We start from the raw sequence: 15,362 nt of genomic DNA on the forward strand, positions 1-15,362 counted from the left end.
TTAGAGGGTAGGGGACCTTTTGGCTCTAGACCCTTGTAAGTTTAGCGATCAAGACTGGTTTCTTCTAGGGCCGTCGGGTTCACGAGTTTTTTGCATCTCGAGCCTGAGAATGGAGATGAAAGGTTTATGCGCTGTCTACTCTGTCGATTGATTCATCTCCGTTAGTTTCTCGTCCGTTCCCCCAGACTTTTTGTTCAGCTTCGAAATTCACCGGTCATGCCGAAATTGGAGCATGACGTCGACTTGCACTAGCAATGCAAGCACTCAAGCAGGCCAACAGCAATTGAAGATTGTCCCAGATCAATTGTATTGCAAATCAGGACAAGATACACACGTACGCACACACTCCCTCTATCAATTTAGCCAAGAGTATAATAAGCAAGGGAAACAGGTCGAGACCCCTTTCCTTTCCACGTTGCGACGTCATCAGAATTGAAGAGGCTGGTAAGCTCATACACGGCCCAAAATGGTAATAAATACAGAAAACAGGTTGGCTGGGTATCAAACAGCAAGAGAGTTACAACCAAAAACGAGAATAACCAGCCAACCAATTACGAAAACCCCCTAACTAGTCACCATCTGTAGCATATTCTCCAAGTGTCGCAGATTCGAATGGTGGCTGGGGAATCATGCATCTCCATCGCCATCGTCGCTTAACTCAGGAACGCAAGACAATCTGAGTACTACAGCATGCATCACGCACGCCTTATGCAAGGCGCCCTGGGCCGTCCCGCACGTTTTCTCGTACTTAGGTTTCATAGATCAACTGATATGCAAACTGGTGATTGATATCCTCTTATTTCGGCAGATCCGCAATAGATCAGCATTGAAACAGCGGGTACAGCATGTTTTAAATCGGTGGCTGGGGATCGTGATCAACAGGTACGATCTGACCTTGATGTATCGGTATTTCAGCGGGGGTTCCAATCTCTCATAAATCGTCTATTCCTGTTCATTAAAAGAGTATTGATTAATTAAGTGTTCGTGTATCCATAGTCCGTCGTTACAGGACTCTCGTTCTCACGGTTCCTCCGCATCCTCTCTCGAACTCTTGGGCTGACGAAGCCCGTGCCGAGAGACCCACCCGACGCCGTGTTTCGGTCCTCCGCGGCGCCGGGCGAGTTTAGCTGAATCGGGAAATCATTAATCAGGCTCATGTCAACGTCGTCTCCATACTCGACGCTCTCGGTGACTCGTTCTGTCTCTGCGACCCAGCAGTACGATCTCTCGTGCGCTCCTTGACCAACGCCTTCGCTTGTTCCTCGTTTCCATGGCGGTATCTTTGCTCCCTCCAGTCTCGGGCATAAGTGATAATCGACCTTGTCGTTGTACTGCACCTTCTCGTCGTCAACTGACACAGAGGCTAGTGATTGAAGGATTCCGTAGATCAGAATCCAGCGACTACGTCTCGCGGTAGCTGGATCCATGTCTCCAATGTCATCGGTCTTCTCATGGCGCTCAAAAGCATCTGCGAGTTTGATCTCCGGTTCATCAAATCCAGTATTTTCAGTGTAAGCAAGTCGGATCCTTTCCTCCAGCGCGCTCATTTGGTCACCTGGGGTCTTTGTGATGCCTCTTCGGAATGAACCAGCAGCCGAGGTCGATTCTGGCAGTAAAGGAAACGGATGAGGAATATGAGGGAATCGATGCTTGTTGTCAAAGTCAATAAGCATATCCGTCAAGTGCATCTCCCTCGTGTCTGCATCAATGGCCCTCCTCTTGCTCTTTGACATCATCATCAATCTGCTTCCAAACTGTATATCCAACGAACCCCAGACGATATCTCTGTCGACCATGCAATCGTACAGCTCCCCAAAGTCCTTTTGAAGCTTCATAGCCAACGTTCGAGTCAACCAGGTTTCAGGTCTTGACGAGCCGGCAGATCGGCTAGATCGACTATCAGACAGTGATGGTGGCCATGACCCATATTCTTGTTCAAAATGCCGCAGCAACATGTCCTTCAACCTCTCAATCGCCCTCATCTCCGATCCCGTGTGAGGGGTGAAGGCCCAAATGTCTTGATACCTGAAGCCAGCCAACCGTTCCTCTGCAGCCTGAACGCGATACTGCATCTCGTGACTCGCCATCTCCATAAGCTTTCTCGTGTTTGTGTTTATCTGTTTGAAGTCCTTGTACTTCTGCACAAGATCAAACATGCCCACGCAGTGCGTGAAGCACTCCCTCCATCCTTCCTCCCACCGCACATCTGGTTCTTCTGACCAGATGAGGAGTGACACGGCCAGAGCTGGATTATTTCGTACGTCGTCGAGATCTCGGTTATAGAGATACCTCACTAATTGGCCGACGTTGTCGTTGTTCGGGGGCATGTAGCTATCCAGTCTAACGTGAAGATCAGATAGAGCTTCGTGTAATGACAGGCCCACCATCGAGGCGTTGAGCAGCATGGCAAAGAAGTTGCGCGTTGTGAGCTGATGACGAAGTTGATCGATGGTCTTCATGTTCTGCGGAGGCGGGAAATGCATCTCATAGAGAACTTGTCCTCCCATATCCCCAATGCTGGTGCGTCCAGATGCAGGCGGTGTTAGTGGTGAATTCCGGAATTCTTGACCAAGTTTCCTTCCGTAGGATTCAGTGTGTGGCGAAGGCGGAGAATGCGTATATCCATCAATCAAACCCTCATCCAGAAGAGAGATGAGATATCGACTGTTGATCGCCTCAATAATATGAGAAGAAACACGCATTGACGGCAAGCTCTGGCCTTTCTTTCCAAGGTAGATCAGGACATCTCCATTGGGATCCCAAAGCTCTGGATCCTTTCGAAGCTTGTTCCACTTGGTGATAGGTCTTCCTCCTCCACACCAGCGCCTGATCTGTGGTGGTGGTGGTGCAGTAGGTACCTGTGGAATCGGAGGCAGCTTGGCGGTTGGTGGTGGTCCCATGGGAGGTAGACCAAATGAGAGTTGTGATGTTGGCGTCAATGGCATTTGGTTTTGTGAAGTTGCATAAGACGATGTCGAAGTCAAAGTCGTGTCTGTCCGAGCCACAGATTGCGAGTCCCAGCCGCTGCTCTCGTTGGGACTGGGACTCGGCATGACGGTCGGTTGCAGTGTTTCCACGCTTGGTCGGCTTCCATTGCTGTCTTGATCGATCGGTTCCTCTTCCTTTTCCTTCTTTCTGAATGTGAATGTCTTCGCTATCGTCTTTCGTATATCGTCACTTTGCTTGTCGAGCATCGTTCGTAGTCCACTCTTCTCAATAGTTCCATACTCGTCTGGCACTGTCGCTCTCCTGGGTTTGTTGTGAACCCATTCCTCGGCATATTGACTGCTCGTATACGCATCCCGATTCCAATCTGGCGACATCATCGATCTTCCTCCCCTACTTCCCATAGGTATCGAGACATTTGGTGGTACTTGATGCGGAAATCGAGCCGCAATGGGGGTTGGGATATTGGGTGGTATCGAATGGTCAGTAAAAAGCTCTTCACCACTTGATGAAGTGGCTACAGATTGAGCTCGTCCATGTATAACTGGGTCTCTATTTTTCGCCTGTGTTGTTTTCTTGCGCGCGTATGCGCTTCGTGCCGACATTTTGTGTGATGTGAAGTCGATGAGGATGTAAGTGGCGGGTTGGCTGTTGAGACGTTTTTGGGAAACACAAACGCCAAAGTCTAAGATATGTCTATAGTAAATGAAAATGGCGTCTAGTAACTAGTCTTGTCTCAATTATGAAGTAATTGGCCATGAGTGTGGTGTGTGTGCTCGCGAAAGGGTTGTGTCGAGGTCTCATAGGAAGACGTAAAGGAGGGAACCAGAACATTGAAAAGAAAAAGCAACGACAGTTCTGCTCAAGGATTATTAGCCAAGCAAGGACAGGACAACTCGACCGCAAAGAGAAACTGACATGTAATGTTCAAAAACAGCATCAAAGCCGCCGGGGAGAGGTCTAGATCCCTCAGAGCTCTTACAAGGGGACGGCCGCAGACGTGCGATACTACGCTGTCAACTGAGCAGTTGAGTATGAGCTACGCCCGCAACTCTTTGGAGTTTTTAGTTTTGGCTACCGCTGATATGCGCAGGCTTCCCTAGCGCAAAGGTAGATGGCGGCAGCTCTCCCCGGTCCCAGGTGTCAAACGAGCCGAAGCCGGAATAGTCGGCATACAAGAGAGAGAGGGGGGGAGAGAGGGAGAGCTTGTGAGAGATGCCATGTGTTGAGGCTCTTTCTCAGATATGTCTCAGATATGCTGAATCCGCGTCAAGTCCGGAGGAGGCTTGAGCCACGATCGTATTGTCTCTTGTCTCTGACAACAAAGACCAGGCAGGGCAATAAGAAAAAAGCGCCATGAAACGAGTGATTCATGATCTATCATTAAAAAGCATCTCCGAGTCCAGAAAGAACGTGTCGTTCTCCTGCAAATCATCATATCCCAAAAGCCTCTTGGCGGAAGGCAACTGATAAGCATCCATGCTGATAACCCCAGCACGGCCTATCAACACCATGATATGGCTGATAAGAATAGCAGCACCACGACGAAAAGCAGTCTAGGTATAAATTATATACCCACGCTGTCAGCTCACTCATTTAGGGATTGCTACAAGGGGAATAACGCGTCCTGAAGAGAGTGACATCGCTCATGCGGGAGCCGTCGCTTGGGCCCCCATGATGAGCGGACGATCAAATCTTATTGCTTTTGTTTTCACGTGGAAAGGCCAAGATATCTTTGATAACGAGTCGTGGTTGAGGGCTAGGAGGGTTACTATTGAGTGCGGTTTGTAATGGGTCAGACAAATCGCCCAGGGTCTCGGTTCTCGGGTCATTATAGCCCACATTTCCCCCCGCGTTGACAAGGTCCTTATCAGATGGGATGGAAGGACGGATAAGAGTGCACTAAACCGGATGTAAATGTGTAGAGATATTGAATGATACAAAACACTTGTGCAGAAAGGGAAGCAAAGCCGAGAGGTAAGGATATTCCGGCTGCCAAAAGGATCATGGCGTTGATTGTACGTATCAGTTGGCCAAGATTACTTGTCATTGATATGAGAGCCAGAGCCCAGTAAAGTAAAGCTGTCTAATCAACAACATTGACCCTACAATACCGAACCTGCGTACACGGCAACATTTATCCGATATCAATAGCTATCAGACGGGATACAAGCTCAACATTGAGCTGTCATTATTGAATGAATGATTGATTGATTGATCCGAAGGCAGCCGTCATGCGAAACGAGTTGAACATCAACATTTACCCTACACACGAGCAAGCAGCCCTTGTTCGATATGGAAGTCGTCAATATTGGTGATGATGATGCAATGTCGCAATCGCCCGTTGTATATGATCATGGTTGCTACTATTATAAATATCTTTGAGGACGTAATGGACGTCCAAGGTCGGATTATGAGATCATGCTGCTGTGAATATCCACCCTTCATTAGCATGGACACCACCAACTTCTGGTGGCTTCGTGCAGCCAAGTGAAATGACGTAAAGTGGAGGAATTACCTTAAGCTCGGCAGCTATAGCCGGTGACTCCCGGCATGGGATGGGGATAAGCGTCAGATGCACATGCCGATCAAGTTTATCTCTAATTGCCTGTCGATGGGGACATTCAATCACGGACATTTACAGTGATAGCATAGAATAGGCAATCAATGATAGCTTTCCTTTCTCAACCATAACGCACTAATACACCATGAATAATACAAAAAGTTAATCATATAATCGGGCGCTTCTGACGAGCCAGTCAGTTCCTGAAGGGTATCTTGCGGCCGTGTCGCATAAAAAACAGGTGAAAAAGACGAATCCAACCACCACCACCACTCCATTTCCAAGGTTGAGGTTGCGTTATCCATTCCATCAACTCATTACACCCTCGAATCGTTTAGACACCAGAGTGGTGACCGGGCTTAGTATCGGCGTGAGCAGAGTGACCGCGCGATCGCATGAAAGCAAGGCCCTCCATAATGGTCAAGCCAGTGAAGATGGCCCAGATGAAGTAACCGAAAGCAACAGCCGCTTGAGCGCATTGGCAGGTTGTAATGCCGCGGCACTTGGGAACACCGATGTGAGCAGCGAGAGCAGTAGCGCCGGCGAACCAGAAGAGCGTGGTGAGGGCGAGAACACCGAGAGCGACCATGCTGTGGTACATGCGAGGAGCGAAGAGAGGCGTCAGAGCGAGATAGAGCAGGATTAGGATGGACCAGACGACGCAGAAGAGCAGGAACGACACCGAAGCAGGAGAGTCACTCCACCAGGTGCTAGTGGCATCGACGACTGTGGAATTGTTAGATGGGATAGCTCATTGGGGAGTAGAGAGAGAGAGAGGTTCGGCACTTACGGTATGCGGTGAGACCCAGCTCGATGATGAGAAAGACTGCCAGAACGGCGTGAATGATGGTGATGATGCCCATGGCCATGATGAATACGATGCTGATGTCGTATGAAAGCTAGATAGATGATTTATCGGGTTGAAGGCGTTGGATAGAGATGTTGATTTGCTGCTGAGTAGTTCAGTTCAGTTGGGTGAGGTGAGTGAAGAAGAGAGATGGATGTGATCGCCAGCAAGAGGAGGGGTCTAGCAGGGGGATATAGCATTTACTTAAATCTACGGGCGGCAGCTTCGGGTTCAGTCAATGACGGACAGTGTCAGTCATGGATGGGCCCTTCCATTCAAGGCGAGACAAGACAAGACGAGACACTTGAACCCAAACCAACCCAAACCCAACAGGCCAGGCCAAGCCAAGATCGAGGCCAGCCCCAGCCCAGTTCAGTTCAGTTGACTTCAGCCGCTGGCAGTGTTAACGGCTACAGCTAAGAACCTCTACGTCAGTGAATCATGGCGTATTCGGCAGTCACCTACACCTACATTCTACACTCTACACTCTACACCCTACACCCTACATACAGCCAAGCGCGAAGCTTTCCCTCCCTCCGCAAAGAGGCAGCCCAGACCAATCAAGGGCAGACAGAGAGACAAGATCTGCACTGACAACGACGTTTGAGTGGCTCATGTAGCCTCCTCTTCTTTTTTTCCCTGTCATTGTCACGAATGACGTGGTGCTAAGACCCAAACATCTGACGTTTTAATGCAGGGTTCCATTTCTTTCAGTAGGTACGTACACACACTTACAGGGCGCGTGATGTCATTTAGTGGCTGAACAAGGCTCAGCTCAAGGCTCAATCAGTCGAGATTCCGAATACGAGACATTCACATTCCTTAGCTGGTTCTGGGCGAAAATGCAGTGTAATGCTTAAGAGCATCATCTCATCATGTTCTGACTGCAACGACAAGAGTTTGTGACGCGCACGACTTTTTTTTCTCTTTTACGTCTGTCGGACCCCCCCGGCCCCGGGAGTTATAGGCGCTTCAGTGCTTGGCTGATGGATGCACTCACTCACTGCCTTGGCTCGGCAGCTGAAACCCGTAGACCAAGACGTCTCTCCTCTCCTTTCTCCGTCTCTGTCTCTGTCGGCGGCTGCAGTTGAGTCAATGGAACTCTAACTTAACATCCTTGTCCAGGTCAACTCTAACTTGGCCCGGCAATCGAGAGCAGACAGACGTGTTTCAGTCTTGGCAGACATCTGTTTCACTTCATCTGACAGATCAGACAGGAAAAGCACTTTTTACGCTTCTCAGAATACGATTGGCCAACACCATCTCACATCTCGACGAATGCATTAACCGTCACCAGGCCACAGACGAGACAAGACAAAGAATTGTATACCTGGAACATGCTAATAAATATTAAGCGCTTCAGTCTCATTCCGTCCTTGGCCCGTATACAACTGTCACCGTTTTCGTCTGGACAATCGCCCGCTCCTCATCATCGCTGCTGCTGTTGCGGGGATCCCACAATTGAGTCTGAGTCTGAGCCTCGCCAAACTTTTTCAATGACTCTTGTCTCCGCAGGTGCCGTATCATCTGTTCTGGCTGTTCGTCTGTCTCATACGCCGTCACTTCGGTCGTCACGGGCTGCGCCTGGACGATTGTCTTGAGGTCGAATCCGGGATCTTCAATCTGAACATCGAGTCTATCCTTCCGGGTTTTGTTCCTAATGATCCCTATTGTCTGGAATGGATGTTGTCGTGTTCCTTTACTGGTTGCGGAGTATTGAACTGAGGACCCGCGTTCGCCAATGAATTTGGGTGCGACATGGATGAAGAAACGACGAAGCGTCGTCAGCGACGCGCATATTATCAGAAGATTGGCTTCGACAAAGCTGGCCTTGTTAGTCACTGCTACGCTTGGGTCGAGTCGTACTCACATCCAGACCACTGCACTGGAGAGAACCCAGGTGTAGTCGTTTGCATCAACTATCCGAACCAGTAGTACTAGTCGAACCACAGACGTTACAAGTGTTCTGTCTCATCAGTTAGCAAGTGCCAGCTCTCTCAACTGAGAACTACCTACGCAGAACCAATGACAAACAGCACCACAAGACCAACCTTTTGGCGTCGTGGCATCTGCATCTGCAGCTGCAGAATCATCGGCAATGGCATGATAAGAAGGATGAGATCTGAAAGAATGCCTAGGGTCGCTGTGCAGATATACACCGCTCCTCGATCCACGCACGATCCTTCGAGTATCGTGAGATCCCAACTTTTCTTGAACGGCGTACATCCGAACAGAACCACGAGCAAGATGGCTAGATTATAGCCAGCAACGAGGAAAAAGACGCTATACACGCTCCATATCCACCATCTCTGCGGAGAAAGCCTACGGTAGAATAGCGCCAGCGCCATCTTGGAGCAGGCAGTGCATACAGCGTATAGGATGGGAGATATGAAGGTGAGCTTGGGGATTGTTAAAATATGCCCGCCAACTTTTGCGAGAGATCTTACCTGATTCCCTTCATTGAACTTTTCGAGAGGGAGTTCCCAAGCATGTACCCCCGTTACCCCGAGAATAAAAGAACCTGCTTCCCATCAGCAACTATCCCGTCTACCAGGGCTTTTTCAGTGGGTAACTTACTGAGAGAGACGACTTGGACAGCTATAGAAAAGATCCACGCAATTATAAGGCACGCTTCCTATCCTTAGCAGATGACAACTTGATCCAGATCGGCGCAAGGGTCTTACCCGTCTCCCCATCGGGTTTACGTAAAACCCAGAGTTTGACATATAAATACTGGAGAAAGAAAAGAAAAGCGAGTGCTGTGCCTATGCCCGAGATCACATATGACTCTATGGCATGTCGTTGTAGGGGATGATCAAAGTTGACTACATAACCCTCTGGTGGTGGGATAGCGACTGTCACGCCGTCTACTATAGGGAACGCGGACATGGCGGCCTCGATGGCCTGCGAGTTGCCAACGCGCTCGTTATTGTGACCGATGAACTCGTTGGATGTTGAGGAGATGTTCAAGAGAATGGATAGATACGGTTCGTCTTGGCGGTTAATGAGTGTCGAGAATAGATCGAGTTTCGAGATGATAATAAGGGGTAGGATGGAATATTACAAGCCTGCCTAATGTATACCTCGATATCAAATCGACAATAGGATATCAATACAATTATGAATAAGCGCGCACCAGACGCAGAAGATTAATAAATCTCAAACAAAAGAAGAACGATATCAATACCAAGAATGAAGAGACACAACATGTGAAAGCTTTCAGCATGCGATGTTCTTCCCTTCTATAACACGATACTCTAGCCAGCACAATCCAACAGACGCCCCTGACCAAATCCTTCGAAACAACAGGTTTCATCCGGCGAGACCGCCTTTTTGGGTCATTATGGAGTACGGCGGTAAACTTGAGGACAGACCATCTTGTGATCTGGGACGTGTTGCAGAAGCTAGAAGCATTGCTGAAGAGTTGGTGATAATCCACTGTGGAAGATCAGCGACAAGGATTGCATCGCATCGCGCGGCCGGAGAATATTAAGATCGTTGTGATATGAGAGCTGATATCTTTGACCTTGCAGTTTGTGTGACCAAATCTTGCACATCAGTGATAGTGCTTTACATTTCCTATTCACTATGTGATCAGCTGTTCCACAGCATCTCACCACTTCTAGAACCATACATCGTCTTCACAGCTGACCTCGCTAACAATTTACGCATGGATCACTTCAAGGCTGAACATTCTGCGGGGACATACCCAGCCTAGCTTCTTACAATCACTGCTTAGCATCGTCTCAGCTAGATTATCCCGATGCTTATGCAAACATCCTCTCTCCTGACAAATCTCGCTCGCCCTACAGGACAGCCAAGATCAAGATGCGATTGGCTAGTCATGCCCTCAGCCTTTGTATATCTGCTTGATCGCATCGTCATAAAGATGGCACATGCTCTCCTCATCATCGGCCATCCTCCGTGCAGCCGTGCTCTCAAGGTGTACTATTTCAGGGAGGCTGTCGCTTCTTCCATGTTCCCGAGGGTGCATCTCGATGAAGCGAGCTGGATGTGTTTCGGAAACACTCGATCCTCCGCGGCTCTGCGCGACATCGACTAGTTTTCCAAGGACAGCGAACTCAAGCTTGAGTTTGATGGAGTATATGACGAGCTTGACGCCTTTTTCGATCGTATAGTGGTTCTTGTACATGATGATGAGAAGAGCTATGTCCATGGCTACGATGAGGAGGTTGATGATCAGGAGATACCACATCGTCTTTTGCTTATTACCTAGTGATGTCTGTATGATATCGATGGTAGCCCAAAGGTACAGGCCCGAGATGACAAACTCTTGTGCGCAAAAGAAAGTCACTTGAGTTTTCTCGATGGCGACGAATATGGGCGTGGGATTGCTGCCATTAACGCTCGGTCCAGCAGTGAATAGCAGTGCTGTCTGTGTCGTGTGCCATATCGTGCCGTTGATCACAATCATCCATAGCACAGCGCGCCGTATTCTCAAGTTGTTCAATACCAAGTGCAGCCGTGAATGCAGTACCACGGACTGGCCACTGACGAGTACGATCCAGCCCAGCGATGCGATGGCCTTACTCGCGTCGGTGCCCAGCATGTCAAGATATCCAAGCAGCCATCCCAGTGCATACGGAAACACGCCCAATGTGGTCAATAGAAGACTCCAGAAGTAAAGACCATGATGGCGTTTGAAGGTGGTGAAGATCAAGGCGAGAAGTTCGCATGCATTGTATAGAGCGAGAATGGAGGTGGCCTGGGATGGTCAGCGTTAGTCAAGCTCATAGCTCAAGTGACATACAATGACTAGAACTGCCTTGGGGCAATATAACAGCCCATTCTCTCTGCTGTGTATCTGTATCACCGAGAGATGCATCCCAGACGGCAGACCTGAGACCAACGTGTGTTGTGATCCAGATACAATGCCACTAAGACATGAGATGTAGAGGAATTCAAATGTGACAAGTCACATTTCAATACAACTGTAGAGTATAGTATCGTTCAAAATCTGGGGGTAAAGACAAAAATCCGGCGGAGTCTGTCAGATAGTTCATTGGTGAGGATGACGGGCTAGCCACAGAACAGCCTTTGGTGCAGAGCTGGCATAGCTTCTTCATTCGTGCGATCTTTCCTGGAATTGGTCACTTGCAGCCTTGACAATATTAATAACCAATGAGAACAAAGGGTAAAACCCAAAGGTGCGTATAATTTCTCTTCATCACTTGCATTTGAGTAGTGCAACATGTCATTGCCAGGGGAGAGTTACCCTGAAGGTTTAGGGCCGTGGAGAATTGCTTTATCGAGACATTGCAACATTCACCGTTCAGTTCTTGACAGGTGCTGAGATATCAGGTCCACGACCTTGATGATGTTTGATGCCCATGAGACGAAGTCGATACGTGTCAGATGTTGCGGCGATTTCAACCTTTATTACTATTGAACGTTACACCTCGACTGAAACGCACGCCACACCTTCTTCACATCTCCAATCAACTCAACAGAAACGTTGTTATTTATCTAGACTTTAGTTTCTATTTCTCTAATTCTATTCCTAGAGCTTGAGACCGAAGCAGTTGGCATAGTAAGTAACAGTCGAGCTCCAATCCGAAAAGACACCAGCGACGCCAATCTCCCGGAAAACATCCAACAAGTTAAACACATCACCATCATTGTTGATCAGCTTAGCAATGGTAGTGTAATAATAGTTGCCGTCGGCCCCGTTCTTCAGAGGACCAGATCGCTCCAGAGTCCAGGTGATGATCTTGAGACCGAGCTCGTTCGCCTTCTTCGCATATGCGCTGGGAACGATCTTACCGTTCTTACCAGGTGTGACGAGATAAGGCAGAGGAGGTGCGATATAGCGAACGCCGTCCTCCTTGTAGCGAGTGAGGTTGGCAACAGCCTTGTCAAAGGTCTCGGGTGTGTCGCCCGTCTCGTCGAGATACATGGCTTGACGAGCGTACTCAGGCTCGGCCTTGAGCCAGTACAGAATGTCGTCGTACAGGAAGCTCTGGAGATAGACATCGCTAGGCTTGACACCAGCCTGCTTGTGCTCGTCGATGAGCTGCTGAGCATACTTCTTCTGGGTATAGTCACCGTCGAAGGGCATCTTGACCTCGGGTGTCTTGAGCTCAGGAGTATGCTTCAGACCAAGGCGCTTGGTGAGCTGAATGTGCTCCTTGTTGCTCAGAACTGTACCACAAGTAGCGTACAGATCGGTTCGCCAAGGCGGAGTACCGTGGAGGAAGTCGGCGGCGTTGGTGGCAGTGGCATTGAAGCCCTCCATCTTGGCGCAGAGAGTCTTGAACTCTTTGAGGGTAATATCGCTGGTGCAGCACTTGGCAGAAGCAGGCTTGCCATCCTTGGCGGGCTTGAATGGCTGGGTGCACTTCTTGTTGAGCTCGGGGATCGTGACAATGTTGGTCGTGTAGTGGAGATCGCACTGAGAGTGACGACACACGAGCTGGCGATCCTTGGTGAAAGCAACATCGCACTCGAGGATACCAGCGCCCATTCGAGCACCAGCCAGGTTCGACTCGAGAGAGTGCTCAGGGAACTGAAGAGTACCGCCGCCACGGTGGGCAATTGACCACTGGGAAGGCTTCTGAGGCTTCTCCGAGCATGACTGAAGCTTCTTCTTCAGCGAACCCTCGTCCATATCGTTGACGAGGTAGTAGGGTCGAGGGCCGAGTTCAATCTGCTTGATTGGCTTGACAGTCTTGAACAACTCCTTATCGCCATAGCTGGGGCTTGGAGCAGCAATGGCAGGGCTGACAGCCACAAGGCCGGCAACGAGAGGAGTAGAGAAACGCATGGTGAACAGGACAAGTCAATTGATTGATAGAGGAGCAAGAGACACCGACAAGGCTTGGCAAGAACCAGCAATTGAGGCCTTGATCGAGACTGACTGAGGCTTGACCAAACACCAAAACTTCTCGATGCGACCTGGGCGATCACCAGGCTTTATGGACGAGCGAACTGCACATTGATCCCCAGCCCGATAGACCTATCTAGGCAATGCACCGAGATGACGTCGCAAGATCCCCAGGAACAAGCCCATTCACACAAAACACCCCTACAGGATGTGGTTCCTGTTGAACCTTCGGTGTTGGTTATCGGCCTAGAAGAGACGAATTGAGCAATCACATCGCAGATCACAGCACTTGCAGGCCAGCTTCTGCAAAGAGCACAAAGTCCCCGGAGCTAGCAGTAGGCAAAGTCCGTACGAGATGATAGGATGTGCATCTTTGACAAGCACGTGTGGAGGAGACGTGGGCGTTTGTTGGAGGGGGGAAGCTAAGGATAAGCTTAGCAGCGTTACACTCAACCGTTCAGCTAGAGGCGTGTTTAGTATGGGCCTTGTGATTTGCCGAAACCTAGCTTAATTGAACCCCCGCCATCCATAGCCACGCATAAACCTGGTCGAGAGATATCGAGCCTCTTTGGAAGGTGGATGAATAAAGTTGGCGATTCATGCATGTGCATACATAGGCAAGCCATGCTGTCATGGCATCTCACTACTACCCAGGCCAGGTAGCCAAGCACTTGCTCGCGCTTTTGTATGCACGCCGCATTACAACTCGTCCCTGTCTCCATCTTCCATGTAGTCGTGCTCAACTGCATGGCCCTTCCGGATCTTGTGAACTTCCTCGGCCGTGACTTTGAAATGCTCAAATGAGGGCGCATCCTCTCCAATGCCCCAGGCAAAAACTCCCCCAACTCCGAGCTCCGGCACGACATGGCTAAACTTTGTCTGGATGCTCTTTTTAGTATCAAACGTCCACCATCGCCACTCCTTCTCGTCCCAATAAAAATAGCTTCCGTCCCCATCATACTTCCCAGCCGTTCTCGCACGTTCAAAAGATGTAAATAGGTCCTGGGGAATATCGTCGTGCCAGCTAAAGCCGCCTGTCTTGCCCAGATCAGCTCCGGTCTTGGGATCCTCAAGCAATTGAGTAGAGCACCCAAGAAGCTCTTCCTGCGAGCACCTTTGGGTCATGAACCATTTGACATAGTATCCAAACCCAAGATTGAGCTGACTCGGCGATGCGCCTCGGTCGATATAACGCTGGATTGAGTCTCGAGAATCCGAGACACCGCTGTGATGCTTCGTCACGGTATCCCGGCGGTTCATCAGGTCGTATGTCATGATATTGAGGAAGTCGACTTCTTTCATGATCTTTGGGACGGTAGCGGGCGTAAAGGCCATCAAATCAACCTCTTTGCCCGGAACAGCCGCTGACAGAAGCTTGTCGGGGCCAATAGCGGTACGCAATTCCTGGAGGAGCGATACAAATGCATTGATTTCCCATTCGCGCTGAGAGTTGGGAATTTGCTTGTAATCATCACGGTTGCCTCTGTTGCAGTCAGTGTGTACCTCGTAATGACCAAGATTGCAATGTTCCTTACCCGGGATACTCCCAGTCAATGTCGATGCCATCAGCGCCCGTCGCAGTGACCATTGCCGCAACCTGGCACGCCCACCGCTTCCGCGTGGTTTCGTTCTTGGCCGCTTCCTCAAAACCTTGAGTATCACCCCAGCCTCCAATAGCTACCATTACTTTCGTGGCGCCAGGGAACCTGTTGCGGACATCGGGAACAGAGGTGAAGAGCGGGTAGTCGTCAGGTTTGTCGTCAACATTGAAGGTCTCGGAGCGCATGAATGCCAAAATGACATGCGAGACGTCGTGGAGTGCGCTTTTTGCTGGGACGATATCATGTTGTCTAGAATTTCAGTTAGCGACTATTCTGAAGTTCTTGCCTCGCTTGTTGACGAGGGAGATGCACTTACCCTGTGAGATACATAACACATCGGAATGGCTCAGCTTGAGACATGGCAGTCGCGGTTACCGCCGCCAGGATTAGCAGTTGCCATCTGAAAATCATTCGCATGATGCGCATTTGGAAAGGAAAGTAATTGTTGGCGATTCTCAACTTTACCTTATGCTGGACTGGAGAAGACTGTGATTGAGGGGGCGCTTGCTCAGTTGACCCGCAGATGCATTGTACAGTAGGTTGGTGTAGATGAACGAAGTG

General features: G+C 49.5%; 6 protein-coding genes across 6 annotated transcripts; all 6 read right to left on the bottom strand.

Moving 5' to 3' along the window:
* Window positions 1-974: 974 nt before the first annotated feature.
* On the bottom strand, window positions 975-3,323 carry J7337_003180 (uncharacterized protein; the record flags this gene model as incomplete). The annotated part of the gene is made up of 1 exon (XM_044820898.1): window positions 975-3,323. One exon carries the CDS (start codon window positions 3,321-3,323, stop codon window positions 975-977), a length of 2,349 nt encoding a protein of 782 aa, XP_044685198.1.
* Window positions 3,324-5,843: 2,520 nt separating this feature from the next.
* J7337_003181 (uncharacterized protein) lies at window positions 5,844-6,378 on the bottom strand (the record flags this gene model as incomplete). The annotated part of the gene is made up of 2 exons (XM_044820899.1): window positions 5,844-6,235; window positions 6,300-6,378. The coding sequence occupies 2 exons, from the start codon at window positions 6,376-6,378 to the stop codon at window positions 5,844-5,846; spliced, it is 471 nt and encodes a 156-aa protein (XP_044685199.1).
* A 1,343-nt stretch (window positions 6,379-7,721) lies between these two features.
* J7337_003182 (uncharacterized protein) lies at window positions 7,722-8,461 on the bottom strand (the record flags this gene model as incomplete). Its single annotated transcript, XM_044820900.1, has 2 exons — window positions 7,722-8,058; window positions 8,373-8,461. 2 exons carry the CDS (start codon window positions 8,459-8,461, stop codon window positions 7,722-7,724), a joined length of 426 nt encoding a protein of 141 aa, XP_044685200.1.
* A 1,745-nt stretch (window positions 8,462-10,206) lies between these two features.
* J7337_003183 (uncharacterized protein) lies at window positions 10,207-10,926 on the bottom strand (the record flags this gene model as incomplete). Its single annotated transcript, XM_044820901.1, has 1 exon — window positions 10,207-10,926. The coding sequence occupies one exon, from the start codon at window positions 10,924-10,926 to the stop codon at window positions 10,207-10,209; it is 720 nt and encodes a 239-aa protein (XP_044685201.1).
* A 951-nt stretch (window positions 10,927-11,877) lies between these two features.
* Window positions 11,878-13,140, bottom strand: J7337_003184 (uncharacterized protein; the record flags this gene model as incomplete). Its single annotated transcript, XM_044820902.1, has 1 exon — window positions 11,878-13,140. The coding sequence occupies one exon, from the start codon at window positions 13,138-13,140 to the stop codon at window positions 11,878-11,880; it is 1,263 nt and encodes a 420-aa protein (XP_044685202.1).
* Window positions 13,141-13,899: 759 nt separating this feature from the next.
* J7337_003185 (uncharacterized protein) lies at window positions 13,900-15,161 on the bottom strand (the record flags this gene model as incomplete). Its single annotated transcript, XM_044820903.1, has 3 exons — window positions 13,900-14,683; window positions 14,736-15,050; window positions 15,118-15,161. The coding sequence occupies 3 exons, from the start codon at window positions 15,159-15,161 to the stop codon at window positions 13,900-13,902; spliced, it is 1,143 nt and encodes a 380-aa protein (XP_044685203.1).
* Window positions 15,162-15,362: the final 201 nt, after the last annotated feature.

The sequence above is a fragment of the Fusarium musae genome, chromosome 2 (genome assembly GCF_019915245.1).
Source record: "Fusarium musae strain F31 chromosome 2, whole genome shotgun sequence".
In the NCBI taxonomy this organism is placed as follows: domain Eukaryota; kingdom Fungi; phylum Ascomycota; class Sordariomycetes; order Hypocreales; family Nectriaceae; genus Fusarium; species Fusarium musae.